We start from the raw sequence: 24166 nt of genomic DNA, 5'->3' as shown, positions 1-24166 counted from the left end.
ACTATGGACTTTGCTTTCCTAGTGCTTCCATTTTGCTGGGAAAGAGAGGGAAGAATTAGTGGGGCAGAAATGCAATATATAAACAGAGAAGCTTATGCATGATCATAGGAAGGAGAGAGCAATTATAACTAGAGAGATGAGGAAAGGCTTTCTGTAAGAGATACAGTACACTGAAGGAAGGTAGGAATTCTAAGAGGCAGGGGTGAGGAGGGAGTATATTCCAGACTTAGGGGTCAATCCAATCAATATTTGTTAAATTGAAGTTTTTAGCCGCTTGATGGTACAGTGACTGGGGGGCTGGACTTGATTCAGAAATATTTGAGTTCAAATCCAGCCTTAGATACATACTAGCTGTGTGACCTTGAGAAAATCACATAATCTCAGTTTCCTCAAGTGGCAGTGTTCATAATAGCACTTACTTCCCAAGGGTGTTGTGAGGATCAAATGAGATATTTGGAAAGCATTTCAGCACATAGCAGGCTCCATGCAACTTCTAGCTATTAAATTAAGTTCCTTGCAGATAAGGGCCTAAGAACAAAGACTTAAAAGACTTAATGGTTATTCCCAACTTCTTGGTTTGGAGGCTACTTTATCTGGACACTCAGCATCACTGGACTTTTCTGCCATATTTTTTTTGCTACAGATTTGAGAGAGATGTCATATGTCATATCTCATCTCATCCAATTTTGACAAACATGCAGTTTTTTAAAAATATTTTTTATAATGGGATACCCATTTTCTTGGTTATTATGGTCCTCCATTATCAAGGTTATAATGGAGTTCAAGATAGTTTCCCCCCCCCCCCATAGACAAATCAATGGCAAGAAAAGACTCAGGTCTATAGGGAACAATTTGGCATCCGCTGGGAGCCCTGATCTCCTTGGCATCATTTGGTTCTTTATACCACAGGTTCTTAAACTTTTCCCACTTACTCCATGTATCTAATCAATTGTCAAATCTTGTTTCTACCTTCACAGTATCTCTCCTATATTCCTTCTTCTCTCTTCTCACACAGCTGCCACATTAGTTCAGACCTTCATCACCTTCCACCTGGAATACTGCAATAGTCTCCTATATTTGACAATTGATTAGATACATGGAGGATAATAATACTTCTGTTTAAATATATTGAAGTTTGAAATGTCTATGAGACATCTGGATCTAGACGTCAAAAAGCATTCTGTGATGTGGGATTATATATCTGGAGAGAAACAAGAGCCAATTGTATAGATCTGGGGATAATCTGCAGAGAGGTGATTATTAATTCCATGAGAGCTGATGAGATCACAAGTCACATTATCTACATAGGGAGAAGGAAAGGGATCCAGGAAAGCACAGGGGGACAGCTCTAGTTAATAAGTATGATATGGGTGTAAGAGCTAGCAAGCTAGCTAGATGGAGAAGGAGCAATCAGAAATGGAGAAAACCTGAAGGAGCCCACGGTGTTCAAGAGGAAAAAATGGTCAAGTGTCAGAACTTGCAGAGAGCCAAAAAGAATGAGGACTAAGAAAAGGCTGTTCAATCTAGAAATTAGAAAATCACTAGTAACTTTAGAAAGGGGTGCTGAGGTCAGAAGATAAATTGTATAGAGGAAGAATTATATAGAAGGAAGAGGAGAGAAAGTATACATACCTAGTACAGTTGACTTTTTCAAGGAATTAATTGAAATGAAGATGTAGGATATAGTGGAAATGATCAGTGAGGTCAAGTGGCAAATTCACTATGTGTCAGAGGTGAGATATAATCCCAGGTGTTTCCTAGTCTAAAATCAACTCCCTACCCACTACAACAATGCAGAGTCTCATTTATATAGTTACCACTAGAGAGTGGAAGGATGGATCTCACATATGAACTTTGGCTTTCCTCTGAGGTTGCTTTTAAAAAAAAAATCTAATTATTGCCATGTAGTGTCATTGCATGGAACAGCTGATCACCTGTTGTAGACCAGTGACCTCTAGGCAAATGTCTTCCTATTCTATTGCTGAATGACTTCCTAAGCCAGATGCTTCTTTGATAGCAATCTGTGGTGAAACTCCGGCATGATTTGGTACATTTTGATCCTGAACTTTCAGATTTCTGCAAATCCTTGACAAGCTGAGAGATGAAAGGATTTTTTTGTTTTGTTTTGTTTTTTTTTGTTATGGAAGGGCTAACAGAATAACATGAAGCAAGATCAGACCAGGACAGAAGGAAGGAATACCTTAATAAATCACATAGGAGATTCCCTCCCTGCAATAAGCAGGAATTCATATCACACAGAGTTCCTGACCCAATCCCACCTATCCCCTTATGTGTTTATTAGAGAGCACCTAGTATAATATCCAGCATTCACTGATGAACTTGATTCTTAGTGGGACACGTATGCCTAGGACAGCATAAACACCTACAAATGGCATAGTAGGCCCTTGATCAAACTTCCCGGAAAGATGAGGCTACTTGTCTAAGGTAAACAGTGATGGATAGAAACCCTCTTTTCCTCTCCCTGCTCAATCCATTACCTCAATCAAAAAAGCAATATATTTTTTCTTGTTCTTTGGAACATCTCAGTTGATCATAGATCATATTCCAAATAGATTGTGAGAGAAAAGGGACTTTAAACATTTAATCCAACCTCTTTATTTATTTTAAACTGAGGCCTAAATGGGATAGTGATATGACCAAAAATTACATAAGTAGTTTCAAAGTCAGGATTCAAACCCAGGATCTTTGGTTTTTTAGTTTTTTTTTAATAATAGCTTTTTAATTTTCAAAACATACACAAAAATAGTTTTAACATTCATCCCTGCAAAACCTTGTGTTCCAAACTTTTTCTCCCTCTCTTTCTCCCTTCCAGACAGCAAGGAATGCAATATATGGTAAACATGTGCAATTCTTTTATACATATTTCCACATTTATCATGCTGCACAAGAAAAATCAGATCAAAAAGGGGAAAAAAGATAAAGAAAAAAAGTAAGCAAACAACAACAAAAAAAACATGTAAATACCATGTTGTGGTCCACATTCAATCCCCATGGTCCTCTTTCTGAATGGAGATGGCTTTTTCCATCACAAGACTATTGGAACTGGCCTGAATCACCTCACTGTTGAAAAGAGCCGTGTTCCTCAGAACTGATCATCACATAATCTTCTTGTTGCTGTGTACAATGTTTTCTTGATTCAATTCACTTCTCTTAACATCAGTTCATGTAAGTCTCTCCAAGCCTCTCTGAAATGATCCTGCTGATTATTTCTTATAGAACAATAATATTCCATAACATTCACATACCAGCACTTATTCAGCCATTCTCTGACTGATGGAAATCCACTCAGTTTCCAGTTTCTTGCCACTACAAAAAGAGCTGTCACAAACATTTTTGCACATGTGGATCCCTTTCCCCCCTTTAAGATCTCTTTGGGATATAAGCCCAGGAGAGACACTGTTGGATCAAAGGGTATGCACAATGTGATAGCCCCTTGGACATAATTCCAAATTGCTCTCGAGAATGTAAATCCAAGTCAAGGATTCTTTCCAGTAGACCTGATGAAAATGTGTTGAAGGGAAACTACTGTCCTGAAAAATAAACCAGATTCAGTGAAGAGCCCTGATAGGTCTGTATGTAGTTTTAATTTCTAGTACCTCAGGCAGTGAGTCTCTATTATATTTACTTTTGTTAAATGGATGGCACCAGAGAGATGACACCATGACATGCAAGTGAATTGGATTTCAGTGAGGGAGGGTTGTGCAAGGTCACCTGCCTCTCTTTCCCCTCCAGAGCCATCTGAAGCCAGTGACAAGACATAGATCAAGATGACTAGAGATGACCCTGGATGAAATGGAAGACTTTGACCTTTTTAAGCTAAGGTCTTCTAAAACTATAAATTACAAAACATGCTGGCTTGCATTGGTAGAGGTTATTTACTCACCTGGAAGTTTCCTGTACTAAGGAAATCACTGGTCTCATCCCTAATCCCTCCATGAAATTTAGATGTATATATTTAAACAAACAAAATTAAGTGGTCTTTCTTATAAAATCAGTATGAGTTCATTAAGAATAAATTGTACACACTGATCTTATTTCTGTTTAGATTAGATACAAGGTCCAAGAGATTTTTTATATTCAGTGTGTTTGAATATTATCCATCAATTAATAAGCATTTATTATTATTATTATAGGCAATCAGGGTTAAGTGACTTGCCCAGAATCACACAACTAGGTCTTCCTTATTTCAGGGTCAGTGCTCTAGCCATTGTGCTGGTTAGCTGGTCCTCAGTAAGCTTTTACTAATACCAACTCTGGATTAGGTGCTATGCTGCATCCCAGAGCACACAAGGACAATAGCAAAATACTTCTTATTATTGATGAGTTTTTATCCTATTGGGGGAGACAATATGTATGTATGTGTGTGTGTGTGTGTGTGTATACTAAATACAAGGAGATTTGTATATGCAGGTCAATCAGTCAATGAAATACCCATTCAAAACCAGACACTGTGCTAAGTGCTGAGGATACAAAGAAAGGCAAAAAACAGGCCCTGTCCCCTAGGTGTTTACAACCTAATGGAAGAGACAAGCAAATAAATATGTACAAACAAATTATTCACAAGACAAATTGGAAATAGTCAAAAAAAGGGGTCAGTAGAATTAAGGGAGATGGGAAAGGCTACCTGCAGAAGGTCTTGAAGGGCACTCTCTGCCAGAGGATGGGGCAGGTCTGACAAGGCTCTGTGTAGAATGTGATGGTTGAGCTGAGATGGAATCTAAACAGCTCAGGTGTAGAAGAAGTGCATTCCAGATTTGGCAGAGGGGAGAAATACAACCTGCACAGAAGCAAGAAAATGGGGAATTAAGTATTGTGTTGGAGGAATCACGTAGAAGTTAGGGGAACTTGACCCTACAATACAGAAAAGGAAATAAGGTGTAATAAGATTGGGAAATATCCAGCAAGATGTTTGACAGTTTCATGGTATTCTTGAGCCCAAGTGAATCACTGCTCTAAGTGAATAAATCCTGAATTTATAATTCAACACATTTTCCCAGTCAGATACTTCTGGTGTCTTTTATACTGGCCAATAAAACAATATGATTTTCCTTGAGATAGCTAGAGGATATTTCATAAGACTTAGCAAGCTTATGGAAAACATGAATTTTAACAAGCTTGTGGGTACACACATACACATACACAACCCCTACAAAGATGAAATTGGATCAGAAATCAGTGCCTCTCTGGGGCCATATTGGTTTTATTTGATATGTGTAGTACAGAAGGAGAATAAATATGTTGAATGAAGGGATTTGTATTACTGATAAATAAGAAGAGAAGAGGCTAGGTGTTAACCTTAATTTTTATTGCTCCCCCTCCCACATCTCTGCCCCAATTTTCATCTATTCCCTCAAAAAAGAGAGAGAAAAGATGTGGCCTCCTGACCAGATGCTCAGAAGGAAAAAACAACAATGCTACTTGCTTCTGCCACTAGCTTAGCAGAATAGACTTTCAGGAATGCCTTCAGAGGAAGGTGTTTTCAGGCTGGTCAAAGACCAAAGTCTGAGACTGGAATTTCATTAATGGTCTTGTCAGAGAAGAGAAAAGGCAGTGGTACCATATATAACACAGGAGGTCCACGTTTCTCATGTCCTTCCTTTAGCTTATGCCTTAAACAGGCTGTGTGGAGCACAGTGGGAAGATCACTGACTGGTATTAGAGAATGTAAGTTCAAATCTACTTTTCAAGCTGACTGTGTGACCTTACCCTCTCTGAGCCTAATTTTCCTTATCTGTAAAATGAGGGGTTTGAAAAATCAACACTCACTATGTGCCAGACACTCTACTAAATGCTAGAAATACACATATGAGCAAAAAGTAACCCATACCTTCCATGAGATCACATTCTAACCAGGGACATAACACATTAAAGGAGTTTGATGGTCTTCTAGGTCCTTTAGTCTCTAGCTCTATGGACCAATGAATTAACAAAATTTACCTTGACTCTGGCTAAGATTTCTGATCTATTCATCAGTTCTCCCTGAAAGTTAGAAATAAAATCCTGTTTTCTGAATTCTAAGCTCTCTAAGAGATCTGACAGTTACTAAGGGATGTTGTCACTTTGGAGGTTTACTTAGTATTTTACTTTTCCCCAGTTACATGTAAAAGTAGTTTTCTACATTTATTTTTAAAACTTTGAGTTCCAGCTTCTCTCCCTTCCTCCTTCCTTCCCCTCCCTCACTGAGAAGGCAAGCAATTTGATATAGTTTATACATGTGTAGTAATACAAAACATTTTCATAATAATCATATTGTAAAAGAAAGTATAGACCAAAAGCAAGAACCTTAAGAAAAACAAAGAAAGTAAAAAATAGTGTGCTCCAAACTGTGCTCTTTCTCCTGGGATACACAGTATTTTTTATCATAAGTCCTTCACAGTTATCTTGGATTATTGTATTGTTGAGAATAGCCAACTCATTCACAGCTGATCATCTTACAATATTGCTGTTACTTTGTACACAATACATTTCACTTTGCATCATCTCATGGAAGTCTTTCTTGATTTTTCTGAGAGCATCCTGCTCATCATTTCTTATAGCATTATAGTATCCCACTGTAATTACCCATCACAATTTATTCAGTCATTCCCCAATTGATGGGCATTACCTGTTGTGCTGTGGCGCCACCCATTTAAAGGGCCCTTACAATTCCCTTCTCTTGTTTTGCGGGAACCGATTAGTGATCCTGACTCTAGCTGATTTCTGGGAAGACAGAGTTCCAGCATTTTGGCGCCCCATGTTGGGCGCCATTTGTAACATGCCCTCCTGGCAGTTACAATTACTAGGCCCAACAAAGTACTTTTGACCACTGACTTTTGCAGTGTCAACTCTACCCGGCTCGCCTCCTCTGAGGCTTTCAAAGGTCTCTGGCCACGATCTCTTGAATCTATAGTTTAATAACCGGTAGCATGCTCAAGAACAGCCATGTGTAATCTTAAAAGCTTTTATTATACCTACTCACATAATGCCCTGACTTGTCAGCTCCCTAGTGAACACCTGGTCTGAAGACCCACGTGTTCTCTATCAAACTCCTTACCTCTTGGCTATCCATCAGTTTGGCCTGGCTTGGTTACCCCAGGCTAAGGAGCTAGGTTAAAGAGAGTGACTTGCTGTCTGCAGTGGGCCTGTGGGGTCACACACACAGCCAACCAGTGAGAGAGCCATCACCCATTACGAAGCTATCTCAATATGGACAGGATCCCACCCACAGGGCAGTCCTATATCCACAGAGAATACTTTCTGGGGTACTCAATCTCCTGTTGCACTGTGCACCACCCATTTAAAGGGCCCTTACAATTCCCTTCTTTTGTTTTGTGGGAACCGCATCCTTACAATTTCCTAATTCTTTGACTCCAGAAAAGAACTTTTATAAATATTTTCTACATTTTTCATTTTTCTTTTCCATTTTCTATTTTTGTTTTTTATTTCTTTAAGAATATAAATCTAGATCAATGGGCATAAATGGTTTTATAATCCTTTAGGCATAATTCCAAATTTTCTACAGAATCATTGGATCAGTTCACAACTCTGCCAACAGAGCATTGATGTCTCATTTTCCCCATCCCTCCACTATCTTTCATTTTTCTTTTTTGTCCTATTAGCTAGTCTAATAGGTACATAGTAGTACCTCAGAATCATTTCTCCAATCAGTAGTGAGTTAGAGCATTTTTTTTTCATTTGGCTATAGATTTTGTATAGATTTACAAACAATAACAAATGGTCAGCCTTTGAATACTGAAGGTCTTGCCCTGAAAAAGAAAGCCATAGCCTCAGTCCTATTACACATCATGGTACCAGCCCTTTCTTTGAGACTTACTGATCTAGGGTAAGCTTGGTGGGGGGAGTGTGCCCTTATGCCCCTATTCCAAAAACTTATAAATTAATAAGGTCTTAATCAATATTTTAAGAGCTTTCCTACACAAAATATTATTTTCTCCATGAACATATTGAGGAGGTGAGAAGACTGGTCTTTATTGACCAATCTTTTAAATATGAGCTTTAGTTTCTGCTGCTGCCCAAAAATAGAAATGTGTGGGAGCTATGCTATTAGAAAAACATCCCTAACCCCACAGAACTGCCTGTAGAACTGTGAGGGAAAAGTAACTGGTGCCATTTGGAATCTGACTGACAGTACAATGGCAATTTCATATTTGGTGATTACAGAATGGGCACCATCATTTATATGTATTTTTTAAAAAGTGTTTTTGGAGGAGGGAATAGAGTTTTGGTAAAAAAAACCACAGCAAGATGGAAGTGGATATCTTCAACATAAAGAAGATCCAACTCACTTCCAGTTGATCAATGATGGACAGAAATAACTACACCCAGAGAAGGAACACTGGGAAGTGAATGTAAATTGTTAGCACTACTGTCTGTCTACCCAGGTTACTTATACCTTCGGAATCTAATACTTAATGTGCAACAAGAAAATGGGATTTACACACATATATTGTATCTAGGTTATATTGTAACACATGTAACACATGCCTATCATCGGGGGGAGGGAGTGGAGGGAGAGGGGGATAATTTGGAAAAATGAATACAAGGGATAATATTATTTAAAAAATTACTCATGCATATATACTGTGGGGAAAAAATTCTAAAAAAAAAAAAAAAAAACACAGCAAAATTTTCAGTTCCTGGATACCATCCCCCAAATACCTCTTTCCTTGGCTTAACTGACTCTTCCTCCATGCCCTGGTCTTAGCACTCATCTCCAGGAAACTCTGTGTTCTCTTAGTGTAGATAGATTCCCCTGGAATATGCAGATTCCTTGGCTATAGTACAGAGACTTTTCAGCTATCTATCTATCTATATATATCTTGTAACCTGCTTCTTTTCATGCTTTTTAAACACATCCCTAACTAGCACAATGCTTTGATGTAGATGTAGTTGGATGAAGCTATCCAAAAGGCTTGCCTTCAAAATCCAGTTCTTTATGACGGTTTTCTACACAAGGGACCCCATCATATAGTCTGCTTCTTTTCTCTCCTCTCTAACAGGATCCCAGATAATGTGAAATAAGTATGGAACTAAGTATATGATCATGGATTTAGAACTGGAAAGGATTTTAAAGATCATAGAATCTAACCTTTTCAGGCTACAGATAAAGAAACTTAGGACCAGAAATATTGTAATTTGTCCAAGATCAGCAGCAGGATTGAAATTCAGATCCTTCTATACCATATTCAGCCCTGTTATCTCTGGTACCACACAGCCTATAGCTTTCAATCTGTACTCTTTAGTTAAATCACATTATCTCAGATTTGGAAAGGAGATTATCTTATCCCACTTGTTCCTGAATAGGAATCATCTTTCTGGCATTCTTGAGAAGCCTTCACTTTCAGTACTATGGAGAGGGAGTCTGCTCCTTTCTTGAAGCATTTCATATACTTTTGAACAGCACTAATTGTTAGGAAATTTTTCTTTAGATCAAATCTGTATGTGCCTTTCTGTTACTTTCTTTTACTGTTCTTAGTCCTGCATTCTAGGATGAGATGGAAACAAGTCACATCCATTTCTCACATAAGAACTCTTCAAATATTTGATGGTAACTGTCTTTGAGGAAGGCCATATGGGTCTTGTGGAAAGAGTCCTGGCTATGTGGAAGCAAAGGACCTGGATTTGAATCCATGCTCTACTTGCTTTCTACTTTTGTAGAAACTTGAACATTTTCTTTCACTTCTCTGGGATTCAGGTTAGACTAGGTGTCCTCTGAAATTCTTTCTAACTTTAAAGCTATGTCTAAGTCCTACAGATCCAGAATAAAGCCAATGAATTGTCCATTGGACCATAACTCTAGAACCAGAAGGAACCTTAGAGGCCATCTAATCTAACCCCTCCCCACTTTTACAGATGGGAAACTGAGAGCCCAACTTGAAATAAATTGCCCAAGATTATACAGATAGTAGGAAAATCTAGACTTTTTCATTTCTAATCTTCTGACTCCCAATCCAATTGATCAATATTACCTTATCTTCAATTCAGTTCAATTAAACACCTACTATTTTCACAATGCCTGGCACAAAATGAGTGGCTTAAAAATGCTTGTTGATGGGCTGCAAGGTACTGCTAGACACTGGGATATCAAAGGCAAAAAACTAATATTCATTTCTGCCCTCAAGAAACTTATATATAGAGAGTTTATATAAGATAGCTCCCCTTTATGACTTCTGAAATAACATTGCCTCATACCTTTTCTCTCATTTTTCTCCTTAACCCTTTAGGAGCTTCAGAAATATGAGCAGTTTATCTTTGCAGATCATACCAATGTCATCCAGGTTGAAAATGTCTATGAGGAGATTTTGTATCAGACCCTCCTTGATGAAACTTTGAAAGGTAAGAGAGAGGGGGAAATATGAAACAGGATGCAGAGAATCAACATAAATCCATTACCAACAGATACAGAAGGGAAAAAAGAAAGATGTGTGTGTATACACATACATATATGTTGTGTATATGTATATCTATATATACATATACAAAAGACACATACACACATTGGGGGGGTGGAGGAGTCAGGGATGAGAGTGCCTAAAGAGAGGAAGAAAGAAATGAAAGTATAAGAGGAGGAGCTAATAGAAGAACTTTCTTCCAGAACCTGCCCATTTAAAATCTCTGGATGATCTCAAATAAAGGCAAATGACCAGACCTTTCCCCTCTCATTTGATGACTAAGCTTCCCCTCAGCACGCATGTCACTGTCAGTGCAGTTCAGAAGTCCATATTATGAGTTATTTCCATATTAAAGGCTGAAGGGATTCTGATGAAGGAGAAAACATCTCTGCTAGTGTGATCCTACCATATAGGAGGTAGGAGATAGACCTACAAATGTATGTGGTATTTGGTTGGGGAGAGTACTTGGGGTTCTGACTGAAAATATAATGTCCGGTTTGCTCAGAATGGGATGTAAATTTTTCATTTCACTTTCTGGTCCTGCACAGTGATAAAGGAAGCTGCTGTTCTTAAGAAGCACAATCTTTTTGAGGACAACATGGCCTTGCCTTGTGAGAGTGTGTCCAGCTTAACTGATCTAAAAACCCCCTCTGGGTCCAACCAGGCCAGTCCTGCCAAGAAATCATTGACAGGCCTGCAAGCAATTTTAGATCAAGAAACATCAAGTAATGAAGTGTTCCTTACATCCGAAGAGAAGAGACCAGAGAACCAACCTGAGTGTGCTTATCCCTCTGCCAGGGAAGAAAGCATGTCATTCCTGTTGTCCAGCCCTTCTCTAAATGCCAGTGAGAAAGTGATTATTGCTAAGATGTTTGATGAAACAGATTCATCCCCTTTGAATCTAGCAGCCCAAGAGGAAAAGGTAGATCTCCTAAGCAGAAATACACCTGGAATGGAGCTCGGGGGAATTCCTGAGAATGTAAACCAGTCAGGAGAAAAAACTCTTGCCCCAGACTCCTTGAGTGAAATCAGGAACTTGTTGACAGTGACTGTCGAGGTGCCAACAGATCCTGCCCAGATGGAAAGAGAAGAAGCTCTCAGAAATGATGTGAACCAGGAGGGGAAAGAAGGTGGGAAAGAGGGAAACAAAGAAGAAACCCAAGTGAATCAAGAGGCCAAACCACCATCCATATCCCACTGGGAAGACTGCATTGTTGATGAGATTACTGCCAAGGTGTCTTTTCCTTCCAGTCTAGAGACCAATGGTACAGGTTTGATGCAGTCTCCAGAAGCGGGCAGCTGTGAAACTCAACCAGCTGGTGTTACACTCTCAGGAGAAGAGAAAACAGAGCCAGAAGCTACTAGCTGTGTCTGGAATACTGAAGCAGACAATTGTAAAGTTCCCCAAAGCGATCAAGTGCTAACAATGGGACCCGGTGAAAGTATGTCTAGAGAGGACGCTTCCATGTTGCAAGAAGGAGAAAAAGCCCAGCTCCAAGCCATCCCAGCAGGTACTGAGATGGAGAGCACATCGGCTTTTTTTCTGAAGAATAAGCTCTTAACTGAAGAAGATGGTATTTTGGGTGATGAATGCACCAAAATGGAATCTGCTGGACAGAGCTTCATTTCTCTGGAGCAGGAGAATGAGAATAACCCTCTTGCCCAAATGCAGATACCCACAGATTCAGACCCTCCAAAGGTTTAATGATGCTGATGGAATGACAAGTACCAGTGGGTATATGAAAATGTTCCAAGCATGAAAAACAAAATCTCCTTGTGAAAGTAACCAGGAGAGCTAAACAAAGCACTAGTCAGAAAATTAGCCAAGGTTAATTGGCCAGAGAGTTTCTCTCTGAAAACAATTCAGCCAAGAATTTTTAGTGTCTGAGTGTTTCTACAAGAAAAAATACTTTAAGAAAAATCCCTTTAACTAAAAAGTGAAACCAAAAAGAAAGCCTTAGTTACAGTAGTCAAGCAGCCATTCTCACTAGCAAGGTAAACTGTGCAAATGATTGCTTCAGTTTTCATAGGAATTTCAAAAATAAAGGGGGAGAGGAAAGAAAGAAGAGGGAAATAGACAAAGATGGGAGGTTATATTTATGGCTGGAAAAATACTGTGATCAGCTTTCACAATCCACTCTCTATATTTGAGTGACATTGCCTTTGAAAGGACTGTGGAGCATCTCTCTCTCTTTCTCTCTTTTCTCTCTCTCTCATCTCGGTCTCTTTTTTCTCTCTCTCTCATCTCGGTCTCTCTCTCTCTTCTCTTCTTTCTCTTCTCTTCTCTTCTCTTCTCTTCTCTTCTCTTCTCTTCTCTTCTCTTCTCTTCTCTTCTCTTCTGGATTGATGCAAATGTTTACAGTAATACCAGTTTTTCATCATTCTTTAATATTTTTATAAGCTTTACTATCTCCTAGGAGTCCATCAATCATCCACAGCTAGGCTGAACAAAACAGAAAGTTCATTAACACAGATAGTCATTGCAGCAATTTGATACCCACCCATGTTAATTGTGTTGTAAATGTAGGGATCCTAATGAGAGAAAGCTGAAAAGTCTTAGGAAAGGTTGTAAACAATTAAACTTATTCTCAGATCCATTAACCCACTGGGCTTGTGATATTCTGTCACCTTTGTATTTGTAATCTTGGGTTTTGGTTTTACTTTCAATAAAGATTTTTCTTAGACTATCTACTATATGCCAGATACTATGTTGGATTCTGGGAATAGAAAGACAACACATTGAACAATCCCTCTTTTCTGGGAGCTCACACTTTACTTTTGGGTGGGGGATGAAAAGGAGACAATACAAGATTGCAATTTCGATTTCATATCAGAGGAAAGTTCAGATTCTGCAACAAAAGTTCACTTTGCATTTGTGAACCTCAAATCAAAGGACAGTTGGTGCTCCTTATTTATGGTCAGAACAAACCTGAATTGCATAATCTAACTGAAAAAAAAAATCCAACCAAAGCAAAAGTTCAAATTAGATTTATTCTTGAAAGGAAAAAAAAAATTCATGATGTTTAAAAACTATTTGAAAGACTGACATCTTTCTGTGAATACTATTTTGTGTTATTTCAGGAAGAAAAAAAAAATAATCCAATGACAAGCCATTAAATTACATGGATGTTATCAAAATCAAAATGCTTAAGTATCACTTTTTAAATATCTTATAACTTGTCAGTAGAGTGATAAAATGTTGAAGCTAGCAAAGGACCTTGAAGTCATTAAGACCAATCTCATGTTATAACTGAGAAAACCTAAACCCTAAGAAATCAGTTGACTCAGCCATTGTTATGCATTGTCAGGCCTAGGGCTAAAGCCAAGATATCCTGACTTAATAATTAATCCTTTTTCCCACAAGATCTTGCTATCTTGGCCAAAAGGGGGAGGACGATTGTTCCATTTCAGAAGGAATAAGAAATAAATGGGAGCAACTAGTTGGTGCAATTATTAGAGTGCCAGGTTTACAGACAGGAAAACATCATCCTAAATTCAAAATCTGGCCTCAGACACTTAGTAGCTATGTGACCCTGGACAAGTCACTTAACCCTGTTTGCCTCAGTTTCCTTATCTGTAAAATGAGTTGGAGAAGGAAATGGCAAACCATTCCATTATCTTTGCCAAGAGAACACCCAATGGGATCAGGTCATGCCTGGAAATGACTGAACAACAATAATGAAGAAATAAGTTCTTTAATTTAAAAAAAAAATCTAGATCTATGATTTTTATCGGTGTTGGGAAGTCCTCCACTTATGCACGTTGGCAATTTCTAGTCCTGAGAGTTACTTGGGGGACTGAGAGATTAATTACTTTACCCATCAGTCTCAGTCAGTATCTCCTCACTCCAAAGTTGATCCTTACTCTAGTTAGATCTTTCTCATTCCAAGGCTCTTTCTCTACCATATCACACTGCCTTTTGTGCCTTTAACAGGGATTTCATTTACTTCCTTTGTGATTTTTAATATCAAGCTTATGATGAACTCAGCACTTTTGAAGGCCTATAAATATTATCTAGATTCTCTGATATATGTCAGGCTAGCTCAATGTATAGAATTGTATACCAATGGTTTCTTGCCATCACAGTCACTTTTACATATAATTTTGGGTGAAAGCTGAATGACTATCAACTAGCTTTAACTCTGCTGATTTTGGGAGAAGGGAACATTTAGTTCAGAGAAATAATTAATTTTTGATTTGCACTTTATCCATTTGTAACTTTCAGGAGGGATAGTTGTGCTTTGTAATAAATGCATGTAGCAAATTACCTTTTCAGAGATTTTTGAAAATCATCTTAATGAGACTCAAATTTAGCAAGATCTCCCTGAAGTTGTACAAAAAACTTCAGGCTTTCTTGGCGTGGACTTTTTCATGAATGGTGTTTCCTATTTCTTGAGGGAGCCAACAATTACTTCAAAAGGCATAACAAAAGTCTCTGGTGGTAGTGGGGATTGTTTCTTTATAAAATAAATATTTTCCATTTCTCTTCAATGTTTAAGTAGCCCATTTGCCAGGCATAAAAATTTTTAGAAGAAAAGGGGAGGATAATGTTTTGAAATCAGACATTGATACTAGTGGTATGACTGTATGAGGCTTGGGAATTCTTTGCACCTTGTTACTACAGAACTGAGGGCCAAACGCTCTGAATCCTGTACTGATTCTTTGTAGTAGTTTTAAGAAAACAGAATATGACCCTTATAATGCTGTTCCCTATAGATTGTTTCATCTAGTTCCCACAAAAAGTAAATAAAATTCAAAATACTTTGTAACTATCTATTTACCTTGTAAGATGCTTATATGCCAATAAAAAGTTTCTCTTTGAAGAATTGTCCAGATATATATTTATTTGGTTTTTTAAACACTAATGTGATTCTTGACTGACTTCTTACTAATATTAGCTCTGAAGTAAGAGCTTATTTTTCAGAGATGAGGTCCATTTTTCCTGTTCATTGGGAATGCTAGTGAGTGGCAGATGGAATAATGATGTGATCATAGATAAACATCAATATGGTATAGTAGAAAGCCAACTAAATTTGGAGTTTGACCTGGGATTGAATTTTGGTTCTGTTCTTCATTCTTGGTATAACCTTGGACAAGTCACTTGTCTGATCCTTAATTCTTCATCTATATAATAATAGAGTTGGAGTACATTTCCTCTAATTTTTCAAATGCTCTGTGATCTGATGAATTAGGTTGGTCTCAAGTAAAAGTAACAATTTACTTCTTTTCACCCATAAAAACTTATTTGTATCTTCAATTGGGAACGCTTAAAAGGTAGCTATCTCTTGCAGTGGTCCTCACACTTTTTACATAGGGGGGGCCAGTTCACTGTCCCTCAAACTGTTGGAGGGCCGGATTATCGTAAAAACAAAAACTCACACTCTGTCTCTGCCCCTCAGCTCATTTTCCATAACCGGTGGGCTGCATGTGGCCCTCGGGCTGTAGTTTGAGAACCCCTGTCTTACAGGAAAAGAAGAAAAAGCATTTACTGGGCAGGTTTTCTCCCTGGGTTCACTCAATTTCTTGTATTGGCAAATTAGGAAATCAGAGTCAACTATTTCTCCCCTTCTGGTTCTAGGGGTAACCTTGAGAGACTTGAAGTAATAGTATCATAAATATTACTTGGGAGCCTCCATTAGTGCCCTACTCAATGATCATTAGACACATTCTACCAAGGCATTTTACTAAAGACCTTTGGGAGAAATCCAATCCTCCCTGCAGTATGAGGTACACACTCCCACAAGTGCATATAGAACACAGGGAGAATGGTCTCAAGCTTTGAAGGTACATGTGACCAAAAGGTAAAATTAAAGACCAGAATATCATTGGAAGTTCATTTGTCTCCTTTTCAAAATGTTCATGAAGTTCTCCTGAGGTCTAGCTCTTGGCTGGGCTCTAAAGGTTGATGCCTTGTGAAGTCCAGAGCTGCCCTACTTCCACCCCCCAAAGCAATTATTGTATTCTCTGAAGCTGCCTTTCTCTTTGGTATGTCTACTTTGTCTTCTCCCAGCTCCCAGTTACAGGCATTGTTAGCTACTGCCCCGGTCTCTTAGGGCATGATGATGTGGTAAGTGTAAGGCAGAGGCTGGAGAAGGGGCAAGAGATGGAAGAGTGTGATACTGCTTATGGGAACACTCCCATCTGCCCTCCAGCACAGGTACAAAACTCAAAGTTTCCTCAAATCGTTCTCAAAGTTTGCTCGATTGTCCCATTACTGGAATCCCTTCAATGATTTACATAAGTTAAAGATGTGCCTGTAATCCTTTCAGCCATTCCCAAAATGTTATCAAAAGTGGAATGCATGTATACAATCTTTTAAAATGATCTCATAACCTATTGAGTTATGGAATATCAGAATTTCAAAGGACTTTGCAGACATGACAATGTGTTTTATATTTCATCTGACTTCATTCAATAGCACCTCATTCCTCCTAAAGTAATTAGGAGCTTGTTCACATCTAATTTATATCTTTGATGGATTGATTGGTTCTATATCTGGCAAAAAATGGTCTCATCTAATAAAGGTATCATCTTGTTGGTTAGCTTAATTTTAGTTAAAAGATGCCATAGATGTGTAGCAATTAATTTTTTAGGAGGAAAATAGACATAGTTCACTTTAAAAATTAATCTGTGTCATTAACATTGTCTCCCACTTTCTTAAGCCTATTTAATCATCAAAATAAGCCTTGATTGGTACCATTTACAAGGTATAAATGCTTATACTGATAACTTAATAACTAGCTCTTGCCAACCAGCTTCAGCTGACTCCAGCACATCCCTACAGATGAGATCCTCCTTTACATAAAATGGTTCAACAATATTCATCATGATGGGCTTTAAAGGGAGCAGTGTTAGCCCTGCCCAATTATACAGACATAATTCTCTTCACAATTCATTTCAAACTGAGAAGGACAAAAATAGAGAGTTTATTGGGTGGTGTCAAAGAATTTTGTAAACATATCCAGTAGGAATAAGGAAGTTAGTGTATGACTTCTGGAAAGGTTGAAGAGTAGTTATAGCAAGGTCATAAATTCCAGGATTCCTCACCTTCTTACCCATTAATAAATGTGGAAGATATAACAAAGCCTATAGGTGATGTGTACATGGAAGCTATTCAAAATTTCTTTGACATTTCTGGTGAGTTTGACCTCTACCAATATCTGGTTTGGCTTTGACTACAGAGAATTTGATGAGCTACTTTCAACCCAGATTTGAAAGAGATGGCATCTAGTTCAATTTGTATTTGAACAAGAATCTTCTCTACAACATATCAGAAAAGCAGTCATCCAGTCTACCCTTCAAGACTTCCAGTAATAAATAACCTGCTGTCTCCCTGAGGAGTCTACTCTATTTTTGGAAGTCTTTTATTAAGAAATTTATTCTGATCACAAACCCAAGACTGGTCTTTCTGCAACTTCCACCTGTTCTCCTAGTTCTACTTTCTTTTTAAAATTCCTCCTCTTTACGCTTCCCTTTTACTAATTAAAAGACAAATATGAGGTCCACCAAGTCTTCCCTTCTCTAGGGTTCAACTAAAGAAATCCTCACCCCTTTTTGCAGATCTTTGTATGCCATTCTCTCTACTTTTTAAAAAATCCTATTTTTGGACATGCTCCCATTTGTCAATAGCTTTCTTAAACATTATTTGGGATCTAATTTTCCTTTGTTACAAGGAAGGACTCAATTTTAGAGAAACAAATGAAGGTGAGGAAGATGAATGCATGCTTTCAGTATTGACTGTGGAGTAAAAGTAGAAAGCTTCAACATTTGTTTAATGAGCTACCTGCCTCTTGACAAAGAGGTGGTAGGGCTCAACATGCCGAATGAGTAATTTTTTTTTTTTTATATGGTCAATGTGAGCATTTATTTTGCTTTACACATTTCCTGGGGCAACAAGGTAATAGAGTAGATAGAGCTCTGGGCATAGAATCAGAAAGATTTATTTTCCTGACTTGAAATCTAGCCTCAGATACTTACTAGCTCTCTGACTTTTGGGCACAGTTTGCCTTAGTTTCGGTAAAAGAAGCTGCAAAAAGAGATGGTAAATCACTCCAGTATCTTTGCCAAGGAAACCCCAAATGGGATCATGAAAAGTTGGACAAGACTTAACAACAACAAATTGTTATGGAAGTTTTTCTTCTTCAAGCCTAAGTTTGTCCCTCTAAAAATGCCACGCAGCGTTTTTAGTTCTGCCTTCTGGGATCAAACAGAACTGATTGAATATCTCTTCTAGTTGATCTTCAGATACTTGAAGAGAGATATTATGCATCTTACCTTCCCTAAGCTAAATATCCTCAGTTCCTTCAACTAACTATCTAGAATAGTGGTTTTCCATTATTGATCCAAGGACCCTAGGAGTTTCCAATTCCCTTTCAGAGAGTACACAATGTTAGAATAATCTTCATTGGCAATACTAATATATTTTAGTTTCTAACACAGTAACCCACATAAGAAATAGCTAGTAACTCAGTGAATAGAGCGCCAGACTTAGAGTCAGCAAGACCTGAATTCAAATCTGAATTCAGATGATTCCTAGGTCTATGATCCTGGCAAGTCACTTAGCTCTATTTGCCTCAGTTTCCTCATCTGCAAATAAATTGAGTCTGAGAAGAAAATTACAAACAACTTCAGTATCTTTACCAAAGAAACCCCAAATAGGGTCGTGAAGACTTTCATGACTGAAATGGCTGAACACTAATTCTCACCTGTATATTTTCTGTTCTTCTGCCATCTAATTCTTATATACTCCTATGGAATTATTTTCTTTACGTGAAAGATTATTCTACTCCCCCTTTGAAATATTTACAAAGAAGAATTATTCCAGTCATGAGTCATACTACTCCAATTTCCATAAATATTTTTGAGATTCAGTTGACCTCCTGTCAATGCTGCTTTTGTGACACCAGTCCTTTTGTCTCCTTCCCTCCCCTCACATACCCACTATGCTAGTTTGGACTTATAAAATTTCTCATCTGTACTTTGGCAGTGGCTCCTTTATTGCTCTCCCATCTCCAGTCCATCCTTCACACAGTCACCAAAACTTCCTAAAACATAGGTTTAGCCATATCATTTCTCCCATTTAAGAATCTCAAATAATTCCCTATTGCCTCTAACATAAAATTCTTCAAACTCTGCAGCATGGTATCTAAAATTCTTCAATTGATTCTAGGCTACATTTCAAGATGTGCCATATTATTCGCCTTCATTCAGTTCATGTCATAGCCAATCTTACCCTCAAAACTCAAATTCCATGTCCTGCCTTAATGTCTTTGTTTGTTGCCTTCATACCTCCCTTTCTTCTTTATTTCAAGGTTTGGTTTACAAGTCACATTCTATGGACACATTTCTTAATCCTCCTCCTTAAACTCTTTTATATTTACTTAATCTGCTTACATTTTGTATTCCCTAATAGAAGCTAAACTCATTGAGAACAGGGACTATTTTTCATTTTTATTTGAATCTCTTAGGCTTGGAAAAGAATAATCACTTAATAAATGCTTATTGAACTTAATTTAATTAAATAAAACTATCTCCCTGGGAGGCAAGGTAAGAATGACAGCAGGACAAAGGAACAAGGAATTCTGGGATAAAGGATAGAGTATAATTGAACTAGTTCAGAGGATCAAAGTTATAAAAGGAAAAAATTGGGGATGATGTTGAAGGATTTTGAGGTGAGAAGGAAAGTAGGAGTTGAGATCTGCTATGGAGTTTAGAATAACTAATGAGGGGAGTGCAATCAGGGAAAAATGAAAAGATTGTCATACGCAATTCAGTTGAGATGAGGTAACATCAATTTGGAGTAGACCCAATATGTCTGTATGACTTACTTTAGTGGTATTTAGCCAAATGGAAGTAGGAGAGAAAAAGGTGGGTGGTAAGCATTATCCAGAGTTGGCAATTGGCAAGTTACGGATCACAGCAGGACTATGGATCAAAGGATTCTAGGGTAAAGTATAATTGAATCAAAATATAGAAGAGAGGACAGCTAGATGGTGCATTTTACAGAGTGCCAGCTCTGGAGTCAGGAGGACCTGAGTTCAAATATGGTCTCAGACACTTATCATATGTCATTCTGGGCAAGTCACTTAAACCAATTGCCTCAGAAGGAAAAATTATGTGGGGAGTGTGGGGAAAGGAGGTAGGAACATTATGATTTAGTGAAAACAATACTGATTCTACAGTTAGGTGACCTGAGATCAAATCCTATCCTCCTTCAATATGTAAACTTTTGTTTAAACATATTTCAAATTATTGTGTTTGGTTTTTAACATTATCCTTTTCATGCTGGTCTCCTTGTGAATTTCATTCTATTGTCTTTTTTAACAAATATTTTATTTTCCCCAATTACATGTAAAAACAATTTTTTTAACATTTACTTTTAAAAATTTTCAATTCTAAATTCTCTCTCTCCTTCCCTTTTCTCTCTCTTCCCTGAAATGATAAGCAATTTCATGTAGGTTATGCATGTGCAATCATATAAAATGTATTTCCATAATAGTCATATTGATAAAGAAAACATAAGAAAAAAACTTGAAAAAATAAAGTGAATAAAGTATGCTTAAATTTGCATTCAAACTTCATCAGTTCTTTCTCTGGAGGTAAATACCCTTTTTCATCATGAGTCCTCTGGAACTGTCTTGGAGCATTATATTGCTGTGAATAGTTAAGTCATTCACAGATAATCAGGGTACAATATTGCTATTATTGTGTACTATTTTTTTTTGGTTCAACTCACTTCACTTTACTTCAGTTCATATATATCTTCCCAGGTTTTTCTTAAATCATCCTGTTCATTATTTCTTACAGTATAATACATTATAATCATATTTATTTATTCAGTCATTCCTCAGTTGATCAATATCCCCTCAATTTCCAATTCTTTGCTACTATAAAAAAAATTACTATACACATTTGTGAACAAACAGGTCCTTTTCTCTTTTAAAAAAAATCTCTTTAGGATACAGATCTAATAGTGGTTCAAATCTTACTCCAGTGTCATATAACTTTGATTAGGAGTCACTTCTCATCTGCCTTGGTTTCCTCACCTATAATAACAATGGGATTAGATTAGATTACCTCTAATGAACCTTCTAGCTATAGAGCTATGACCTTGGTATCTTTTTAAGAAGGCAGGACCGGAGTAGAATGTTATGCAGTGGGAAAATTTCAAGGGATGGAGGGTCTGGAGGTCATAAAAGGATACAGAATGAGTTATGAAACAAGGTAGAAGTGAAAATATAGGAGATGATAATCAAGAAGAAAAATTTCTAGATAACAAAGGGAGTAAAGCCTTTATTAAATGCCTACTATATTCCAGACAATTTACAAATATTAAATTGGTGGTACAGTGGATAGAGTACTGGACCTGGTAACTGGAAAATCTGAGTTTAAATACAATGTCAGACAATTGTTTGTCCTTCATTTTTGAGGAGGACCACTTACTGTGTTGAGGGACAACGTACAATGTGTCTGACTGGTTGATCAGATCATTTTGAAGTCAGAAAGCTCTACCAGGTTGGGCATGAATAGTTCACATGGCCATTTGAATGGGAGATATCTTTCAATTTGTGCATCTCACATTTTTGTGATCCAGTGCGATTCTATTATATCCATCTAACACAGCACCTTCTCTATTATATTTGTAGAACACAGCACCCTTCACAGAGCCCACCCCACCTCTGAACTTCATAGTATAATTGATCAAAGGTCTCACGAAAATAATGAATTGCCTAGAATCATCCTTTATCATCCTGAACAATCCTGTGCCAGTCTCCCATGTCTTAGAATTGACCTTGAAAGTGTCCTTGTATTACTTCTTCTGACCAAAGAGTGAGCAATTACTTTTTGTGAGTTCTCTATAAAATAGTCTTTAGACAAACATACAATTGGCATTTGAACAATGTAGCCTACCCATCAGAACTGCACTCTCTGCAGTAGAGTATGGATGCTTGACAATTCTGCCCAAGAAAGGACCTAAGTGACTGGTACCTCATCTTGCCTGGTGATAGAACCTTCCTAAGACAATCAAATGGAAGCAGTTCAATTTCCTGACACGGCAATGGTAGACTGTTCAGGTTCACAGGTATACAACAATGAGGTCAGCACAAAGACTCTGTCCACTTTCAGTCTGGTGGATAGTCTAATACTTCTTCTCTCCCATATTTTCTTTCAGAGCCTCCCAAATGCTAGCTTTGGCAATGTCCTTGTCAACCTCATTGCCTATGTGTACTTTCCTGTCAAAATACTTACTAGCTGTCTGACTACCCTGGCAAATACTTAACTTCAATCTGCCTCAGTCTCCTCAAACAGGAAAAGGGGGAAAATAATAGCATCTACCTCCCAGGGTTGTTGTGAGATTAAAATAAGAACATTTGCAAGTCCTTAACACAGTGCTGCTGCATCATAGACACTTATTAAATGCTCATTTCCTCTCTTATCTTATTTAATCTTCATAGAAACCAGAGGTAGGTACTGCTGGGGTTCTGATTGTTACCCCCAGTCCGTTCACCTCCCCCCAGCTCTGAACTCCACAGGAATAATGGATCAAAGGTATCACTAGAACAATGAATAGCCTAGCATGTTCTGTAATCACATCACCTGGTTGCATATGATGATTACTATAAAACATGAGCCAATAAGAAAGGAGCACCAACAGGATGTAGAACAGGACATGAGACTGCAAATCTCAATAAATCTTTCCTCTGACATGGCACTTGTGCAGTTCCCCTTCTTTTGCTATCCTTGGGTGAATTTTATGCTACTTATAATATCATTACCATAAATTAATAACCCCCCAAGTGGGCTTTTCTATATGTATTCTGGTTAACCACATGCACTGTTCCACCAAGATTGTTAGTAAATTCCTCCTATAACCTCAAATTTGTATTATCTTGTAATGGAACTACCACCATTTACTCTATAAATGTCTCTTATCTTGCTTTGCTGGGCAAAAGAGGCTCACCCACTGAGTATATAAAACCTCATTAAAATGTCTTTGCTTACATTGAAGACTATCTGAGCAGCCTGAATTCTTTCTGAGGCAATACCAGGATATGTACCTGATACTTCAACAATGTGTTTTATCTTCTTTCCACTATTGAGAAAACTGAGGTAGACAGAAGTTAAGTGACTTGTCCATAGTGGTCATACAGCTACTAAATAAGTATGGTGTGGAGTACTTAGAACTTGGTCAGTCGCTGATGACGCCACGGTCTTCCACAGCATCCTGGACTATCATCAGTCATCTTGCCACTGGACTTTTTGGTCTTCCCACTGAACTTTGATAACTCTGGAAGACAGAATGAGGCTGACAACTTTATGCAACGTAAACCCACTTTATATATAGGTCAAGATATCACTCTGTGATGTCATTGGTCCTCTTTGAAAATTTGTATCTGAAACTGGATTTATATCCATATCTTCCTGACTTCAGGCCCAGCACTCTATCCATTGCTCAATCTACTTCTGGTACAATTAAGGAGGATGTAATGAAAGGATGCGGAAGATTAGAAAGATAATCACTTCAGAAGAGATAGATTGTGAATTACAGAAAGATTTCACAAGCTTAGAGTTGTTGGTTTCGTTGCCTCCTATAGTTTCAACTATCCAATTTGTAAAATGATCTGTAAACCTTCATTTGTAAATGTAAACCCTTCTCTTCAGCTTTTGATCCACATTTCCAATAATTAACTGAACATCCCTACATTGAGCTCCTCAGATTCACATCCCAAACTGAATGTACTTTCTCTCCAAAA

At 37.8% G+C, this 24166-nt stretch overlaps 1 protein-coding gene across 1 annotated transcript in view; it reads left to right on the top strand.

Moving 5' to 3' along the window:
• Positions 1 to 12323, top strand: part of NIBAN1 (niban apoptosis regulator 1) — a 192261-nt gene extending 179938 nt beyond the window's left edge. Inside the window, exons 13-14 of the mRNA XM_074308582.1 lie at positions 10245 to 10356; positions 10961 to 12323. Coding sequence (XP_074164683.1) covers positions 10245 to 10356; positions 10961 to 12117 — 1269 coding nt within the window. The 3' untranslated portion in view covers positions 12118 to 12323. The remainder of the gene's footprint in view (positions 1 to 10244; positions 10357 to 10960) is intronic.
• The last annotated feature ends 11843 nt before the right edge of the window (positions 12324 to 24166 follow it).

This window comes from Sminthopsis crassicaudata, chromosome 4, assembly GCF_048593235.1.
Source record: "Sminthopsis crassicaudata isolate SCR6 chromosome 4, ASM4859323v1, whole genome shotgun sequence".
Classification (NCBI taxonomy): Eukaryota; Metazoa; Chordata; class Mammalia; order Dasyuromorphia; family Dasyuridae; genus Sminthopsis; species Sminthopsis crassicaudata.
This window is presented reverse-complemented; position numbering and strand designations above follow the sequence as displayed.